The following is a 20484-nucleotide window of genomic DNA, read 5'->3' on the forward strand; positions in this document are numbered from 1 at the left end:
TCTAAAAACAGAAATAATTTAGATTTATCCTAAGAACAAGCTGTAAGGTAGTGACATATTACTTGGAGCCCGATCCTGCAGTCCTAGCTTCACAGGAGGCATTCAATATCTAAGAGAACCAGGCCCTTAATTAATATCTTACCTTGTGCAGGAACTAATGACTAAAATGACTTGCAATAGCATGTGGCAGTAATTGTATTATTTAATCTAGGAAGTATAGGTGGACAATTAAAGCGCTGCTAAAAGGCAGGCAGTTATGTTTGTAATGCTTAATTGGGTGTTCCATATCATTATTTCAAACAGCAGAAGCCACTCATCTCCCAGCTAGAACACCTTTTTCCACCTATTCCTTTGAGAATGGAAGAGCAGGCAGCTGAGAAAAGCTAGAAGTGAGACTTTCTGTTCAAGCAAGAGACTAGAAATTCACTTAGTGCTGGATTTCACTTCTTTTTCACAATTGCTTAAATGTACTGTACTGTTGCAGCAGCTGTTCCCAACAAGTATAGCATGTTCTTGTTGCAGCAAAGATGTCTCTGCAGATAAATCTGAAGTCATAAAAAGCAGAGTAAAACCAATTGGAGAAATGTTTTAGATCTATGTTATAAAAGTTACTTAAGATATCCATAACTAAGCTGTTAGACATTCCTGTGAAATAATAACTTCTGACAGTTAGGACAATTCAGAGGTTAAAAATATGAGAAACATTCATTAAGATAAAACCAGGGAAAGACAAGTACTTTGATACAATTTGACAGTGATTAATTGTAAAACTAATACATGTTTTAATACATATATATCTCTTATTAACAATACAGCTTAAAAAAGGTACCTGTAGCCATTATAGGTCCTCTTTCCCTTGGGTGAAGACTACAATTCGTTGCCTGTTAGGGTTCACCTTTGGCAGGGCTTGTGTCTTCTGGGCTATCTCTTTAATATCTTCCGTCTATTAATAGAAAGAGAAAAAATTCTTGTAACCAGGACAGCAGAGATGTGAAAACATTAGGATTTATTAGCAGATCAAAGATTATCCTCTTACGATTAGATAATAAAATAGACTGTACTATCTGTTGAGAAAGATTTTTAAGAGGAAGAATACTTCATTCTCTTAAAGGTTTATGTAGTATCAAGAGGCCATTGGCTATAATCTTGGAAGCGATACTGGAGCTATACCAATGCTATAATGCAGAGCCTAATGAAAGAATTACACAGCATTTCTTGATTGGCAATTTCTATTGATTTTCCGTGCTTTGGCTAAATTCTAACCTTATCCTCCATAAAATTAAATATAATGAGAAAGAGAATAACTCAGAAAAGCTCAGGGCTTGATCCTCTTCCAACATACAGCGGTTTTACTGGTGTAACAGCACTGATTCAGTGGAATTACGGCTGATTTATACCAGCGCACTTCAAGGAGAATCAGGCTCTTGCTGTTTCTCTAAACACTTTCAAGGGACTAAAATCTCCACACCATATTGTATATGTAGGAACATAGAAATTGCCAAATTGAATCAGACTACTGGTCCATCCATTCCAGTATCCTATCTCTGATAGTGGCCAGTATAAAATGCTTCACTTAGATGCAAGAAACCCAGTAACTGACAATTATGGAATGACCAGCCTTTAGGAATCCTTCCTAATCCCATCTGTTGGCGGTTGTCCTACGGGCTGAAGCACAAGAGTTTCTATTCCTATTTTTTAAAATCTTATCTAATGTAAATGTTCTCATTATCCACATAACGGTCTAAATTTTTTTAATGCTATAGTACTGAGCTTTTGGTCTCAAAGATATTCTAAGTCAATGAATTCCACCAGTTAATGTGTTAAAAGTATTTCCTTTCATCAGTTACAAAATATGTTGCCTTTCAATTTCACAGAATGCCACTTGTATCTAAATTATGAGAGCATCATAACAAAACGAACATGCTTTCTCTGTGCCATTCATTATCTCTCTTCTTATTTATATCTAGGTATGCAAGGATTAAATTTCTATCGGAAATGTCAATTTCACCATACACATATGTGAAAGTAGAATGAATTAAATTGTAAAAATAAGAATGGATTAAAGAAATGTTGCATGTACCTTTAAGCAGAAATAAGAAATGTTGAAATACAGGTGCCAGGAAAGAAACATTAGGCATAAACAAGGGTGCTAATGGCGAAACATTAACAGAGGATCGGTAATAGTTAGTAAGGAAATAAGATATGCATGCCTAGCCCAGGTAAACTTATCAGATTCTGCTTCCTTTGTTATCTTGTTAAGTGCTCGCCCTTTTATCTGTATAAATAAGATAGTTTGTGTCTGCATGGTGCTCACATTATCTGGGTGTTACTGGCGGAGCGCTGCGCTAATAAAACAGAGTGGTCTGACAAACTGTGAGTCCTGATTCTAACTTTGACACATACAAACCAATGAAAAGATATTGCCATTAATAATAATAGAAATTACAGGTAGGCAAAGTAAGAAAAATGCTGCTTTAGAACTTATTAGAGTTTGGTTAAGGGTATACTAATACTATACAGTATATTTATTATAAAATCATGAATGATATGGAGAAAGTAAATAAGGAAGTGTTATTTACTTCACATAACTCAAGCACCGGGGATAACGCAACAAATTAATAGGCAGCAGGTTTAAAACAAACAAAGGAAGTACTTCTTCACACAATGCACAGTCACCTGTGGAACTCATTGCCAGAAGAAGGACAAAAACTATAACGGACTTCAAAAAAAATAGATGAGTTAATGAAGGATAGATCCATCAATGGGGTATTAGCCAAAATGGTCAAGGATACATGCTCTTGGTGTCCCTAGCCTCTGATTGCCAGAAGTTGGGAGTGGATCATAGGGGATGAATCACTTAATGATTGCCTGTTCTGTTCATTTTCTCTGACTCACCTGGCACTGGCTGCTTTCAGAAGCCAGGACACTACGCTAGATGGACCACTGGTTGACCTTATGGTCGTTCTTATGTACTTTGTATTTTGACATGTGATGTTGACAATTTGTATTTTAACATTTATAAAGCTTTAAGTTTTTGAATATCAACAATACTATCTGACAATCCCTCCAAATAATTTTCAGCAACTGTGAAAATTTAAATTGATAAAAATTAAAAAAATGCTTGAAGCCCTAAAATTTAAAGCAATTGTGAAAATTTTAATTAAGAAAAAAAAACAACGCTTAAACTAATCAATATTAGCCATTAAAATGATAAGAAAATAAAAACGGAATTCTGCCAAAAACCTATTTATATCCTCGCTAAACTAAACAGTCTCAGGCTTTCTTATCTGCCTTTATATGGAAGTGACTAGAATTTAACTCCCAAAGTTTGGTGAGGGTAGACTGTTTGTTAATGTAATATCATTATAATATTTTCAGTATCATTTTCTGCCCCATTCTTTATTCTATCTTTTAATTTATTTATTTTAAACTACCACTGTATATTGAGCAGCAGTTTTCATAGAGCTGTCCACAGTGGCTCCCTCAAGACTTTTACTTGAGTGGTTACAGTTAATTTAGAATCTAGCAATGCACGAGTAGTTCAAATTATAACTTACTATGTTCATATCTTGTACATCAATAATGAATTTAATTTCACTCAGATTTGTTAGATTCTTCAAAGTTGTCTATATCCTTAGGACTCAAAGACTTTAAGGCAGAAAGGATCATCATGATCATCTAGTCTGAGCTCTACTAATCACAGGCCACAGAACCTCACCCACCCATTTCTTACGTCACCCACTCCTCTATGTCACAGGCAAAGAACCTCACCACCCACTCCTGTAACAGACCCTACCCTCTGTTTGAGTGACTACGTTCTCAATTCATGGTCTAAGACTCCAAGTTACAGAGACTCTACCATTTACACTAATTGTCTGCCAATCTGACCCAGGGAAAAATTCCTTCCTGACCCCAAATATGGCGATCAGTTAGACCCTGAGCATGTGGAAGACTCAGCAGCCAAACATCTGGGAAACAACTCAGTAGTACCTCGGAGCCCGTCCCATCACCAGGCATTGGAAATATTTGCTGCTAGCAATCATAGATCAGCTACATGACAATGTAGGCAGTCTCACCATACCACCCCCTCCATAAACTTATCAAGTTCAGTCTTGAAGCCAGTTAGGTTTTTGTCCCACTGTTTCCCTTGGAAGGCTGTTCCAGAACTTCACTCCTCTGATGGTTAGAAACTAATTTCTAATTTTGAGCTAAACTTGTTGACGGCCAATTTATATCCACTTGTTCTTGTCCACATGGTGCTTAACTTAAATGACTCTCTCCCTCCGGGTATTATCGCTTGATTATTATAGAGAGAAATCATATCTCCCCTCAACCTTTTTTGTTGGCTAAACAAGTCTGTTTAGTCTCTTAGTATTGAGTAGCCTAAATAATTTTAGGCCAGATTTTGATTCCCTTACTGGGGGTGGGGAGTGGGGGGAAGCGGGAGAGGGCAGGCTGATAGTTTCCATTCTGTTTTACCATTTATGCTTACACGACTATATAACAGTCTGAGTTTTTGCAGGTGTTATCATATGTCTTGTCCTGGCTTTCTAATTCAGAACTAACTTCCTAGATGATTGTTGTGGGCAAAATTGAGACCAGGATCATAACTAAAATTACTACTACATACTTGTCAACTGCATTATTTTGGTCAGGGCTACCCTGTTTTTGAAATCTAGTTCTGGATGTTTATAGTCCCTGTCAATGTCCCAGGAAGGTTACATAATTTTTAAAATGGCCTCTTACTAGTAGACTATGCCATCCTGAGTGGGTGGAAGGTTTTAGCTGCTTTTGCTCCCCAAACTTCTTACAATAGCTGCTGTGCTGGAGTATCCAAAATGATCCAGAGCAGAAAGCATATGAGGCAGTAAGAAGGCAACCAGACAAGCAGTGGCTGCTTTGCCCTGCCAGCTCCTCTTAATGTATAAAAGATAAATATGGAGAGAAAAGAGGTGGTGGTTGGCCTAACTCAACGAGAGGAGAGATGCATGGTGACATGCAGGGACATTGTGAAAAGGGAACACAGAGACTGAAAGATAAACTTCCCTACCAGAAAAACAAATGGGAGGAGTCCCACATCTCTCCTGGTTGAGGGGAGGAAGACAGAAAGACCACACTGCACTATTCTCCAGGAAAAGAAGGATGAGATGAACCATGAAGATGCCAGAGAAGGAACTGGGCCTGCTCTTCTCCTGTAAAGATGCTATGTACCTCTCCTTAAGAAGATAACAGTAAATGGTGGATAGGAGATGTTTGGGGCCAGAGAATAGCAGGCCTACATTGGTTGAGACAAGTATCCAAACTACTAGTTTTTATCTAAATCCTGAACCTTTAGAGATCATGAAGAGAGCCACGAAAGAGGAGAGAAAAAGCATCAGAGAGCTCAAGGAAAATAAAGCTAGAAAAGAGGCTATTAGATTTAACTAGGAGGTGGCCCCTAGTGACAATCGTTAGAGAGCTCATAGTAAAGAGGATGAAGGATTCAGAGAATTTGAACACATTTGGAATAAATGAACTTGCTCAGACTTTAGAGCCAAAGGAAATGAGAATGACTGGCTAGTTTGAGAAAATGGTGTGATCAAGAGAGAATTTCTTCAGGGTGAGAGATTACAAGGGTGTCCTTGAAAGCAGAGAGGAAGGACCCAGGGAAAAAAGATTAGTTGAGGATGAAGGTAAAGGAGGAAATTAAAGACAGTAAGATAAAACACAAGTTTTCAAGTAGATCTAACTATATGGGAAGCTAGAAATAGGAGTAATAAGCTGTCTTTGAGTTACACAGAAACAAAAAAACATTGTACAAAAGTCAGAATTTCAAACCAGGGTAATTAGTGTCCTGTAACTGCTTCTGCAACCTTTGAATAAAATTGGACATTATCTTTTTCCTTGAGAATAAACCAGTTAATTTTCAGGCCAAATTAATTTTCCACACCAAAGTTATTGGGAATGAGAGGGGAACTAAAATGGGGCCTTATAACAGAAGATGCTTGTAATTTTAATGTGGGAAAGTCCTTTCACCTCTCCATAGTCTAGCTTAGTCTGACCATTATACACTGCTATATTTTGAAGTGCGGTTGTGGTATTTTGTGTCACGTGGTTCAGTGATGTGAAAGACAAATGATAAGTGAGGGTTTCAGCTGAGGCATTCCTTTCAAGTCCCTCTAAGATGGTACCTTCCTTCAAGTTTGTATAAGTAATTTCTATTCAGCAAAATTATTCCATACATATTATTTTGAAATACCTGTAAAAAGATTATTTCCTACTTTTACTGGTACTTTGCATTGGATTATATTTGAATTCTTATCCAGAGCACTGTTCTGAATCCCTTACTCCCTTACATATAGGGTGAGTGCAAACATATCATTGCTTTATCGTCCCAAGGTATCCAAAAGAGTGTCATAATCCACATGATGCCTCCAAATGCTGGATTTTACATTTGGATTTGGCTCTGACTTAGCTAGGGAGATATAAAAATCACACAGGGCAGGCAGTTCCCTATTGAATAAGGCATCTGAGGAGGCTCACAGGCTTCATTTACTTAATCAAGTAAGGAGAACATACTGCACTTCAGAAACATATGTCAGATATGCTGAATAACAGGTACATTGAGTTGAAACCTCCCACAGTTGGTCAAAGAAAGCCTCCAATTCTTTATCCCTGAATATATGTACATTAAATATAATGGGACTAGTTCAGACCTGGCTTAAGCAGGCTTAAATCCATTGAAATTAATGGAGTTGTGCCCACAAACATCAAGGCTGAATTTGGTCCAATACATCTAAAGTAATGGTTTGGGATTTTTTTTTGAGGTTTGCAGTATTCTAAGAGATCAACAGTTGTGTGTGAAGGCGGCTACTAGTCCTTATGGCCCTTATAAAGGTCCCAGCCCAACTGTGAAATAACTAATTTGATTAGTCAAGTAGAAAGATTGAAGCGAGTCATGACTAAATCAGGACTCTGGAAAGGAAACAGAGGCGTGTGATCAGTCACTGGGGCAACTGCAGACCAAAGCTGCAGGGTAAGAGAGCCTCCTGCGGTGGTGCCCAGGGAAAGGAGTTGTGGATCTTTTGTCTTTCATTTCAGACGGCAAAGAAAGCAGGCCAAGTCATGTATCTTCTCCATATGCTCAGAGCAGAAAGGGAGTCCCTCGAGGTAGAAAGCCTGTGCCCAGCTTAGGCTGGGTAGAAGAGTTTGGGTATTTGTTTTTTTGGAACTTTGTGATAATGTTACTGGATCAGACAGACTGTGTGGAGTTATTCATAGACCCCAAAGACGGGAAACGGAGGCAGGGTCCAGCAGAGTGACTTCAGGTCAAAAGGGGAGCTCAGGAGGTGGCTTCCCTGTTACACATATTATCCTATTTTACTATATATGCTTTTCACATATAGCTTTAAGATTAGAACTGAGCCCTAAGTTTTCTATGATGGTAAAATGGTACTTCCTAAATCCCTAGATAAAATTAGCAGAAAGTATCAGCCATTACACAAGACTAACCCACAAAGCCTGGTATAACATTCTAATTCTCCATTTAACTTACTTGAAAACCGATCTATTGCAAGGCAGGTTTCTTGGAAGCAGTACCTTATACTACTTCATGTAGAACCAGGCCTGAGAGTAAGCTTGGGACAAGAACTTGTGGCTATGCACACCTTGTAACGCATTGCTGCGGATGAAGCATTGACTTCAAAGGAGTACACACTACTCATTTAGCAGTGCACTCAACAAAAATTCATGCAGTAAGCAGGTATTGATGTGCTACTGGAGGAAGCCATACATTAGAGGTCAAGTTCCACCTACAGTTAATATAGCTGAATGTGGGGCAGGAGATAAAGGCAGGAAATGGTAGCCTTAGAATGCATTGGTGGATGAAAACTCATTGATATTTCCTTCAAGTGAGACAGAAGACCACTTAACTCAATGAACTGGAGCTGGAGTACATCCAAAGAGTCCTTCAAATGTGATCTTTCTTAGCAGCATTTTTGTGATTTTTATCACAGAGCTAAAGATCTTCCTCTATCTCTGGCACAAAGCAACCGGATATTTCCATGTAAAAGTATAATTTATTGAAACTGACTAAATTGTGTTTTCTCTTTCTTTAAACCTAGTCCTTTAAAATCTTTACAGACATGCAATTGAATATATATTTAAAGAAGCATTTTGTCTAATACAAGTCCTAAAAGTATAAAGCTGCTTTAACAATTTGCAGCTAAAAATGCAGTGATATGACAAAAACTCTAGTTATAACTCATTTCCAGTGCTAAATCACCCTTGTGAAACTTTTAAATAAAGTATCTTAATTTTAAGTCTTAGCAGGACTGTCATTTAAATCAAGTACTCAACAATATATAGGAACGAAGCATGTAGGAACAAAATCAGAAAGCTAAGGCACAAAATGAGTTACGCCTAGCAAGGGACATAAAAGGCAATAAGAAGTTTTTTTAATATATTAGGAGCAAGAGAAAGACAGCGCACAGGGTAGGTCCTCTACTTAGTAGGGAAGGAGATAACTGACATCAAGAAAGCTGCACTGCTTAATGCCTATTTTGCTTCAGTCTTTACTAAAAGGTTAATTAATATTAACAAGGGGAAAGAATGTAAGCCAAAATAGGGAAAGAACAGGTTAAATAATATTTAGATAAATTAGATGTATTTAAGTTGGCAGCTCCTGATGAAATTCATCAGAAGGTACATAAGGAACTAGCTGAAGAAATCTCAGAATCACTAGCTACTCTGTTTTCCTGGGGGATGGGTGAGGTCCCAGAAGACCGAAGAAGAGCAAACATAGTATCTATCTTTAAAAGGTGGAACAAAGAGGACTCAGGGAACTATAGACCAGCCATCCTAATTTGATACCTGGCACAAATTATTAAACAATCAACTTGTAAGCACCTGGACGGTAGTAGGTTATAAGGAATAGCTAGCATGCATTCCTCAAAAAAATTATGTCAAATAATCTATATTTCTTTTTTGACAGAGTTAATGGTCTAGTGGATAAGGGGGAAGCAGTAGATGTGATATATCTTGATTTTGGGAAGGTTTTTGACTGAGTCCCACATGACATTCTCAAAAGCAAACTAAGAAATGTGGTCTAGAAGAAATTACTATAAGATGGGTGCACAATTGGTTGAAAGACCAGAGTATTTATCAATGGTTAGCTGTCAAACTGGCAGAGTGCATCTAGTGGGGTCCCTCAGGTGTCAGGCCTAGATCTGGTGCTATTCAGTATTTTCATTAATGATTTGGATAATAGAGTGGAGAGCATGCATATAAAATTTGCTGAGGACACGAAGACCGTAAGGGTTGCAAGCACTTTGGAGGACAGGATAATAATTCAAAATAACCCTGACAAATTGAAAAACTTGTCTGAAATCAACCAGATTAGCAGTTCTCAAACTTTAGCAACCCGAGGACCCCATTTTGATTTTAGATTTTTTTCATGGACCTGCAAGCCCCCCTGCTCAGCCCCAGACCCTCCACTCCTTCCCCAAGTCCCACCCCCACCTCTTTCCACCCTGCTCCGCCCTTCTCCTCCTCTTCCCTGCCTCCTTCTGCCCCCCTCCCCTGAGAATGCCCCACCCCCGTTCCTCACCCTCCTTTCCAGCACCTTCTGCATGCTGGTGAACAGCTGTTCCGCCATGTGCAAGAGGCAGTGGGAGAGAGGGGGAGGAGCTGATCAGCAGGGTCTGTGGACCCCAGTTTGAGAAATGCTGAACAAGATGAAATTCAGAGACGATAAGTGCAAAGCACTTCACTTAGGAAAGAAAATCAAATGCACAACTACAAAATGGGAAATAACAAGCTACAGGGTAGTACTGCTGAACAGGATCTGGGGTTACAAATGGATCACAAACTGAGTCAAAAATCTGATGCAGTTGTGAAAAAGGCTAATATTTTTTGGGGGGGAGCGGGGGGTGCTAACAGGAGTGCTGAATATAAGATATAGGAAGCAACTGTCCCACTCTACTTGGCACTGGTGAGGCCTCAGCTGGAGTACTGTGTCTCACTCTGGGTGCCACAATTTAGGAAAGATGTGGACAAATAGGTGAGAGTCCAGAGAGAGCAACAAAAATAACAAAAAGTTTAGAAAACTGGTCCTCTGAGGAAAGGTTAAAAAAAATTGGCATGTTTAATCTTAAGAAAAGAAGACTGAGGGAGGACCTGATAAATATGTTGACAGATACTATAAAGAATAATGTGATCAATTGTTCTCCATGTCCACTGAGGTAGGATAAGAAGTAATGGGCTTAATCTGCAGCAAGGGAGATTAGGTTGTATATTACGAAAAACTTTCTAACTACAAAGGTAGTTAAGCTCTGGAACAGGCTACCAAGGGAGGCTGTGGAAACCCCATCACTGAAGGTTTTAAAAACTGTTTGGACAAGCACATGTCAGGGATGGTCTAGGTTTACTTGGCCCTGCAACAGCACAGGGGTGCTGGACCTGATGCCTTTCTGAGGTCCCATTTAGTCCTACATTTCTATGATTCTAATAGTCCTTTATCTACTTGAAAAATACTCTGTTTTGCTCTGCCCAACTCCACTTCTTATCTTAGGCCATGTCTACATCTAAAATTTTGCAGTGCTGGTTGTTACAGCTGTATTAGTACAGCTGTATAGGGCCGCGCTGCAGAGTGGCCACACTTACAGCAACCAGCGCTGCAAGTGGTGTTAGATGTGGCCACACTGCAGCGCTGTTGGGCGGCTTCAAGGGGGGTTCGGGGAACGCGAGAGCAAACCGGGAAAGGAGACCAGCTTCGCCGCGGTTTGCTCTCGCGTTCCCGAACCACCCTGCAAACCGCAGGGAAGGAGACCTGCTTGCTCGGGGGTTGGGGAACGAGAGAGCAAACCGGGAAAGGAGACCAGCTTCGCCGCGGTTTGCTCTCGCGTTCCCCGAACCACCCTGCAAACCGCAGGGAAGGAGACCTGCTTGCTCGGGGTTCCGGGAACGAGAGAGCAAACCGGGGAAGGAGCCCAGCTTCGCCGCGGTTTGCTCTCGCGTTCCCCGAACCACCCTGCAAACCGTAGGGAAGGAGACCTGCTTGTTCGGGGAACGCGATAGCAAACCGGGGAAGGAGACCAGCTTCGCCGCGGGTTGCTCTCGCGTTCCCGGAACCACCCAGCAAACCTCAGGGAAGGAGACCTGCTTGCTCGGGGTTCGGGGAACGCAAGAGCAAGCTGGGGAAGGAGACCAGTTTGATTACCAGAGGCTTCCTCGGTGATGCTGGGATACCTGCTTATTCCACGGAGGTCAAGAAAGCGCTGGTAAGTGTCTATACTTGATTACCAGCGCTGGATCACCACGCTGGATCCTCTACACCCGAGACAAAACGGGAGTACGGCCAGCGCTGCAAACAGGGAGTTGCAGCGCTGGTGGTGCCCTGCAGATGTGTACACCTCCTAAGTTGCAGCGCTGTAACTCCCTCACCAGCGCTGCAACTTTCTGATGTAGACAAGCCCTTACTCTCCAGTAATCTTCAAGCTGTCTCTTCTTACTGCAAATCACTGTATCCATTTGAGAAATTAAGTTCTTCTTAAAAAAAATATACAAAATTTATAATACTTGACTCAGGAGTGACCTTTCCTTATGCCTAAACAATGGTCATTTCTCCACACATTCTGGTATGCTTATGAACAGGCAGCTAGTCTATCCATTTGTTTTTACATTACACTTGTTTTTAAGTCTGGTTAGTTACACTGTGCTTTATTCACAGAAGTACAAAACCCTCCAGTAGGCATTTCCAAATTACTCTGTGCTGTCCAAAGCAAGCTCTGAAAACATTCTCAAATAGCAGTGGCTTGGCTCAGCTTTTTCCAGTTTGTTTCTGACATAGGCATTAAGTTTTACTATTTATGATACATCTAATGGAGGTTATTCTACCTTCCCTTGATGTCCCTTTTTGGTGCTGGGATTTTGTTTTCAAACCAGAAGGGAAAACAATAGAGCGGACACTTATCAAATTTTATATACAACTGTCAGCAAACTTGACATGTTAGTTATTGCCAAGCATGGGGTAATAAGAGATAAGATCATAATCACTGTGCACTTTACCGATGTGCTCTAATCAAATGTAGCAGATTTAGGATGTTCAGAAAAGAACTATGCTAGAATCTCTAAGCAAACACTAATGGAAAGGTTAATATGATGGTGGTTAGTGGACACAGCAAAAGTGGTTTGTAACTAGGATTGAATTTAAACCAGGCACGTTCAAATCTTTAGCTCAAGGTGGCAATAAAAATATATAATGGGTAGGCTTAATATACTACTTTCTCCTTTTTTGTCTAGCTACTACTGGGTCCCAATAATCTGTTACACTACATGTGATACTTGGAAGCATCTGAAAAATTCATTTTATTGACAGAATAAATGGAAAATGTATTTTTATGCTACAATACAGATTATACAAATGAAAACTGACAGTGATAAAATGCCTAGATTTCTACAAAGCAACTGCATGAATTTATGACACACATTGAAATGGGACAGCCCACAGTTTTAATATCCAAACACTGATCTACCTGCTAGTGAATGATCCTAAAGAAAACTAAATTGGGGAACAAAACATAAAACTGTCCCTCTTCTTTGTACATAATCAGACCCACATAAAAGTCGCATATTCTCAAATTAACCGGTGGGGTCCTAACTGTGCTGCTCTTATTAATGCAAATTGAAGCTGAAGAGTCAAAGTTCTAGCTATACATTTGCACTGAGAACATATTACTTTAAGTGGGTCTGATTCCCATTAAAAAGTGCTGAAAGGGATTTACATGTGCTCTGTGCTGCAATTTACATTTCAGTAGGATCACTTAACTATCAGTAAAATTAGTACAGTTGTTGTCACAATAATTATAGTGTTTAAGAACTGCACATTTGGAGATGTACCATAGTCCTATAGCTAATAACTCTCCCAATCAAGCTACTGTATTTGAATTTAGCCAGTGAGAAACTATAAAAAAGCTTAGTCATTCAATAAATACATCAAGGTGATAAAGTTGAAATCAAAAGCTCTGAAAAATCTCTGTAAATTCAACAGTGTCTACTTCAAAAAAGAGAGTGTTAAGTGACGGATTATACATTTTGGAGAACACAGATGGAAAACCAACTTGTGTGCATGTGAAAACAAAAATTTACACCACCCTTCCAAAAGAGGCTGTTTGTAGAAGCAGGGTTCACATTAATCAGTTCTTAACCATTTTATTTACAACCTTTCTAAAATTCATTTGCATAATGATAATCCGCATGTGGCAGGGTTTAAGTTATTTAAACGGTGTTATATTTCACTATTTAGTCTTGCTTCACCACTGCTTTAGTAGCGAATCCTTATGGAGTGTAATGCAGCTAATGAGGTAGCTTTTTAACTGAACAAACTGACAGATCCCATATCTGCAGAGGCAGCTTGAAACCGTGCCCAACCTCTCGGCTTCCCAAGAGGCTTTTCAAAATTCAATAAATAACATCTGTAGGCGATGTTGGGTGCAGACCTAGCAGAGTGCGTCATAACACTGAGCTGGCAGAACAAAGAAACCATGACGACTGCCAAGTTTCCATGGCAACCACTGCGAGGCTTGGAGAGTATAATAGCACATCAATCACTGTCCAAAAGAACTTCATTATCAGCAAGAAAAAAACCTTTAGGATCTGTTTAGTGTGCAATTGTGGGTTAACTCACCTCAAAGCCTTGCTCTCTGGCAAAAGTGGCAGCTTCCTGAAATAATAAAAACAAAGAACAGTTAATTATAAAGTGGTAGAAAATGAAGAAACAACACATTTTGAAACTCATTCAGGCAGTCTTCCATTTACACAATTATCTCAATATATCCATATACAGTTGCTCAATTTTGATACTTGCACTAAAAGGCTCCCCATGCCCCATTCCCAGCAAGACAGCAGATATTAAACGGATTTCACAAGTTCAAATGAAGAAGATGCAATGTATGTTTTTCTCCAAGTTGGCAAATTTACTTCTGGTTATAGTAACTTTAACAACCAACCGGGCATATGGCTTTAAGATACATTCTTAATTAAAAAGCATCATGTCCTTATTTGTCTATTAGACTTCAGGAAATATAGAGCATTAAGCCTTTAAAAAATCATTTGTCATTTACTGTGCATTAAAAAGATTAGATATTATTTAAACAAAATGAGATCAAATCTTTGTGGCAGAATCACATGATCATTTTTAAATACTCTGATGTCTTAATCACAGCGTCAGGAACTGTAACTATGTTCCTTTCCTCAAAGAGCAGAAAAAACATCAGGGAACCACAATGTCCTTGTTTCTTACTTATGTTAATTGCTCCAGTCATATATTTCTTTTTCAATGAAAGCAGAGACATAGAGGATGATAACAATGTTATTTTCCTATCCACTTTTCACCTTAGCATAAGCAAATATTGCAGACAATTGTCAAGAGTCTTTACACCTTAACTTGCCTTCTTCCAAATTAACTTTGCCAAGTGATATTAATAGATGGATGGGTCTTGAGCTGGAGTAGCAAAATGATCCAACTAAACTAAAACAACTACCATACCAAACCATTTAAGGCAGTGTGCCTAGACATACTATCAATATCTCTAAGACAGCTTTTGGTAATGCTTCACTTTTAAGCAGTACACTGGCGAGGGAAAAATACACCTTTGTGAACCTATATAATCTGCCATTTTTTTTTTTTGGACAATTTAAGAACTTGAAGAGGATGCAGTTGATTACAACAGTAAGGTCAGGTTAACAAAATGTGATAAGCTGAAAAGCACAACTCCTCGGACTGCTCACTGCAGAAATATAAGGCTGCCCAGGTTAGTCTGAGCTGATGTTGACAGAAAAACTGAATCATGGTCCTGACAATTGGGTGCAGGCAAGGTTAGCCACTTTGACAATTTACTTACAATAGAATTCCTTCTTGTATATCACATAGTCAATGACATTTGCTAGCCAGGCTGTCAAGGAAGAGTGTAGGGTTCAAAGATACCATGCAGTGTTTCCTAAACCAGCATGTCATTAACAAAACCTATGCTCATATGAAAAAAGGAGTCTGCAAGCCTCCACTATAAAGTGATACACATACAATGAACTGCAATACAATCAGGAAAGGCTTAGATGGGACTGGGACACAGGAAAAGCAAAATGAGAAAAATAGAGGAGTGATGAGCTGCACAGAGAATATGAAAACGAACTAAAAATCATGTATTGTAGCCAGATTACATTTTTAACCTTGGTTTTTAGTTATCAAATTGAACTAGGAAGTTATACTGATCTATCCCGAGGGGCTTTAAAAAAGGCCTCAGAGCAACAAGACATTAACATCTGTGTTAAACTATTGTTTGGACAGAAAAGTGGATACCAGTACACTCTTACATCTATGAAATGCAAATTATTCCAGTTAACAGTTTTTATTTCCTTGTATGGGAGAGAGACTTTAAGGAAATTCATCTTAATTTTCTAGAATTGGGCATTCTCATATAACATGCAGTTTGAAAGCTCTGGCCCAGGCACAAAAATGTGTAAGCACTTAAACACTTTAAACGTATCTTGTCTTCTGATTTTCTCTCTTACAGCTTCGTCTTTTATGCTGGTCTGCTATCCCTACAGCTACATAAGTGACGGTAGTTAGGTTATATAACCACAGATTTTCCTATAATGGACCTTAGATCTAAAGATTTTTGAAAGCACCACAGAGCAACAGCAGTGTTTGTTTTTCTCTGACCACCTAGCCTCCAAGCAACAAAACCATCAAAACAAGTTGTTTGTCTCAAGAACTGTGGACTTGATCCTGAGATATGCTCAACACCTACAACTCCCTATAAACTTTCACACTCATTTAAAAATAACTTTAACCTTAAAGCCCTCATAGTACAGAAAATAGTAAAGCTCAAAACACAATATTGAAGATTTGCAGATTGGGTTTGCAGAAGAGTGAGAATATTAGGCAGGTCTCAAATACCAGGGACATTTCAAAGTAAAGTAACTAAACAAAAGTGCGGAAGATGATCCCATTTCACCTTGGGGGGAGGGGGAGAGGAGGAAGAGGCATTGTCTGTCTTTCCGGGGGAAGGGGATAGTGCTTTAGGAGTGGAATGTGGAGAGGGGCTCAGAAGCTGCTACAAAAGGGGGAGTGGGTCAATGTGGTGATATTGACTCACCCTCAGGGACTGGAAGGGCTGGGGAGTTGAAAAGGGGCAAGCCCAGTGGCAGAAGCCCCCTTTCCCCAGACCAGGCGGAGCAGCACTCACACTTCCTCCCCTTGAGGTGGAAAATATTAGGTTTGGTCAGGACTTGCTGTGAGCATCACACTAGTTGCTCCTTTCTAAGAGGAGCTGGGAAGGAATTTTTCCCTCACCACCAGACTGGCCTAGGTAAAGCGGGTTTTTTTTGCCTTCCGGGGGGCTTTGTTACAGGGAGTAGGAAGGGAGCTAGGCTATGATGTTGCAGCTCATTCTGTAAGTTTGAGGTGAATGTCCCCTGCAGGTACGCCATGGGGAAGGGCTACAGTGACCAGAGAAATGGCTTGATAAAGGACTTTAAAAGGAGATGTTTGTTCAAGGAGCAGAATAGGAGGGAGGTTCGGGCTCTTATGCCTGGCATGGCAGGGATCCAACCCCCTTTCCTGATAGCCCACCTTAACTCTCATTTGAGGTGGTAGGAAGGTAAGGTTCTAGCAATTGGTTGGCTGGGAGACCCAGATGGAAAAGACGGGGGTTGGTGGAAGCCCCGGATAGCTATTGAAATGACCATGGAGTTACCTGCACTGTAACTGTAGTCCCAGACATCCAACAATAAAGTTGTAGCCTGATTAAAACCATATCAAGTGTCTCTTGTTGTTCTTTTAGTATAGCTGGACAATCTTTAGTTTCTATTCACAGAAAGAGTGAAAGAGGAAACTAGCAGTCCCCATCTGTGCTGCCTCAGGGTGCCTTATACTGAGCTTCACATCTCTAATAAAGTAGTTAGGTTAAAATCTAACCTTAGAGTGGCTGTAACATGTGGAGTCTGCTAGGTTTATGATAGCCAGTCAGGGCGTTCTCTAATGCAGGTGATAATCAGTATGATAATCACTATATTTACAAGCTTTCCATTTTATATCTGACATCAGGAGTCACAAAGAAGGAGGGATTAAGGAAGTAAACAACCTACACAGAGACTTTACTGCTCCCCAGAGAATGCAGCATTTTCATTCATGCATGACATGCGACAACATAAAGCAAAACAGCAACAGAACAGAATTTTCTTAGGAGGCTGGATAGTTTTTTTTCCACTTTTGATAAACTTTCACTAACTCATATTTTTACAACACAACACTTACTTTTATAAAAGCCCCATTGTGTGCTCAAACTATGATATATATTTATAATCATCATACTCTCATCTATACCATCTTTGTATTGCCTATCACAGCAGATTTGTTACTGGATAGCTCAAACTAGAAATAGAAATGGTGTAACAATAATTCATCATCAAGTTGGGAACAACATTCCTTAGTGGTACATGGAAATTCCAGCTATACTAAATTCCAATAGTGGTACACTGTAAAACTGTGTGTACAGGGTCGTTTAACTTTAGTAACACTATCACTAAAATAAACACTAAACAGTTTACACAGGAAAGGGAGATAAACTAAAGAGATACAATAAAAAGACAACTTCCTTTAGTCCCTACCACTGCTATTATACAACATCTCTTTTGCTAGCTCAAAACAATTTACAAGTTTGCATACATTTTATTGCTGTTAGCTTCCTAGCTTTTATTAAGAGAAGCTGTCTGTAATCTGGACTGAAACTAATTCTGAAGCCTCTTATAACCAATAATCTAAAACTATTTGTTTATAAGTAAACAGAAAAATATCCTCCAAACACAGGATTCATTAACCTCTACTTTGTTATGGGTATTTAACCCCATTCAGCAAGAATGTTATCATTACAGAGCTAGATGGTTCAACCATCAACGACTGTATGTTCTCTTTGCCATAACAAACACTAGGTAAACTACATATTAAATTTTCTTGGCATATTGAGTTCTTCTTTTATTGGTACCAAGGTTATATGGTGGCTTGACTAAATTATACCCAAAACAGTAACAAAATGCATGCTGGATTAAATTTAATTAATTTAGGCCAATATAAAACACACACAATTCTCTTCAACAGCATTTAAAACTATGTATTGCTGAAATCAACTGACAGACCTTCCAAAAGGTGCAAGCAATGGTATTATCTACATTATGCATTTTGACTTTAAAGCCCGCAAAAAAAATCACAGTAAATCAAATTTGCATTTTGTTGCTAAAACCAACACTATGCCATAAATAAATCATAAAACAGCAGGAAAACAACAATAACCTCGCACATGAATGCGTTTTCAATAATTATATAAGATAGCAAATGCACAACCTACCCTTTCCCCAAAATCCTTCTTAAAGGAAGGAATATCTCACTGAACACCATAAAACCCAGTCACTTTTTGCTACGTTTCTCTCATAAATTTAGCATGGTAGGAAAAGGGGCATATTGACTATTTATCAGGGAGTTCTCATTGCCACACCTATAAGTCTGCATACCCACCATGGAAGCCCAGGCCATGGTCACAGCATTTTCTGCCCCCATTTGCTGACAGTTTTATAAGTGGTACCCTCCATTCACTATTTTACTCCCACTAATATCTCATGTAACCACTTCTTGAATGATGTCTCTACCATATCCTCAAGCAATCTATTGCACGGCCAAATTGCTCTTTCTTTTAAAAATTTCTAAAATCAAAACTTTCCCTTCCTTACCTTCAGGCTATTGCTCCTTGCACTATCAGCTTCCGAGAGTTGTGAATTACTTTTTTCTTTCATTTATATTATTTCCTTGAGGGTATTAAAGACTATGATTACCTCCTCAGAGACTTCTCTTTTTTCTACACTACAATCATTTAGTCTTCTCAGTCTCTCCTACTAATTCTCCTCTAATCTTTGTATAACTTTGTCTTCTTTGAATTTTCTCTTGTTTTTCTACATCTCACCTTGTTTGCCATAATGAAATGGTAGTAGCCTAAAGTTTTACTAAAGAAACTCTAATTATCTAAATGGAATGGAGGACAAGAAAGTAATATAGATAAATAAGGATGCAGTTAAGAGAGAGAGTTTTTAACATAAATGATGCACTTTGGAGGTTGGATTTTCTATGAGGGTTTTTTTCGGATAGACATGGTTCAGATAATCTAAGTTTACTGTATAAATGACACACTGCCTTTGAGATGAGTGGTTAAAAAGTATATCCATGACATAACTCATCATATTTTGCCCAGCGTCCATGTAAATTGTTTTTTAAAAAATAAATAAATAGAAGAAATAAAAAACATTTGAATACGCTTTGGTCACAATGCATCACAGAGGTGTCAGACATGTAGCTCTATTCAAGAATGAGTGTAGAAAGATTTGTTCCTCCTGGATGTTGTAAACTAGGGAAAAAACAGCCCACCTCCTTCTCTCCTACATCATTCTCTGATCTTTCCTAGTAGTCCCCTTCCACATGGATTAATGCTTAATTGCACACAGCATTGCTTTCTCTTTCTTCACTCCATGAACTAAAGCAAGCTACAAACAAATAAACTCTCTGCTTCCAGGTTTGCAATCCGGATGGCTGCTCCCTGTGTGTTATTGCAGACTTCAAAGGTGCTGGCTCCTTTTGACTTCAGTGGGATATCTGGGTGCTCAGCACTTCTGAAAATCAAGCACCTTTTTGTTGAAGACTTTTTTCCCCCTTTATGGAAGGTGGTAACGTTCCTCACACTTATGTAGAAACCTGATCTCTAAGAATATTAGTATCAAGAGCACCAAGAGTCCCTTACATGTGCCTCTCTTGTAACAGATTCAACATTGTGTGAGTTAAACTTGTCTTTGAGTAGGGAGTGAATTTTTTTATTAAATGCTTCAGTAAGCTGTGCCACATTTTCCACTCTTTCAACTGCAGACCTGGTCACACTATTAAATATGATCCTAGAAATGGCATCTGTCTTAATGCATAGAAAGGACAACAACTTCCTGGTTGCTAAGTTTTGGAATATAACAAAGGCATCCTACATACATCACCAACTCCATGACATACTTTGCAGATGTTTTCTTGTACAAACCTTCACTATTCTATGCAGCACATAAAAGGTTTCATAATATGACCTGTCCTTACAACTCACTTCACTGCATTCGTTATAACGTGCTACATATAATAGGTATGATGCTTCATTTTATTACCTAGCCTGCTCTCAAATGAGAAGTAACAGCAAACCACATACCTTAATATGATGAATTAATAAGATGCAAGAGCCACGATTAACCTTACATCATGTAGTTAGGAGTGATGCCATGACTGAGTAATAGCAAGAAGTATAAGCAAGTAGATATATGTTTAAGATCATTTATGTTTGATTAAGGAAGGTAGATAATACTGAATTGTAGTGGATATTTCAAATAAAAATGGATTTAAAGTATACTAATGATATTAGCACAATTAAGATGAAC

General features: G+C 39.0%; 1 protein-coding gene across 1 annotated transcript in view; it reads right to left on the reverse strand.

The window, feature by feature from the left end:
• Window positions 1–20484, reverse strand: part of ADK (adenosine kinase) — a 637433-nt gene that overhangs the window by 136340 nt on the left and 480609 nt on the right. Inside the window, exon 8 of the mRNA XM_030569565.1 lies at window positions 13664–13699. Coding sequence (XP_030425425.1) covers window positions 13664–13699 — 36 coding nt within the window. The remainder of the gene's footprint in view (window positions 1–13663; window positions 13700–20484) is intronic.

Source organism: Gopherus evgoodei, chromosome 7 (genome assembly GCF_007399415.2).
Source record: "Gopherus evgoodei ecotype Sinaloan lineage chromosome 7, rGopEvg1_v1.p, whole genome shotgun sequence".
NCBI classification, from domain to species: domain Eukaryota; kingdom Metazoa; phylum Chordata; order Testudines; family Testudinidae; genus Gopherus; species Gopherus evgoodei.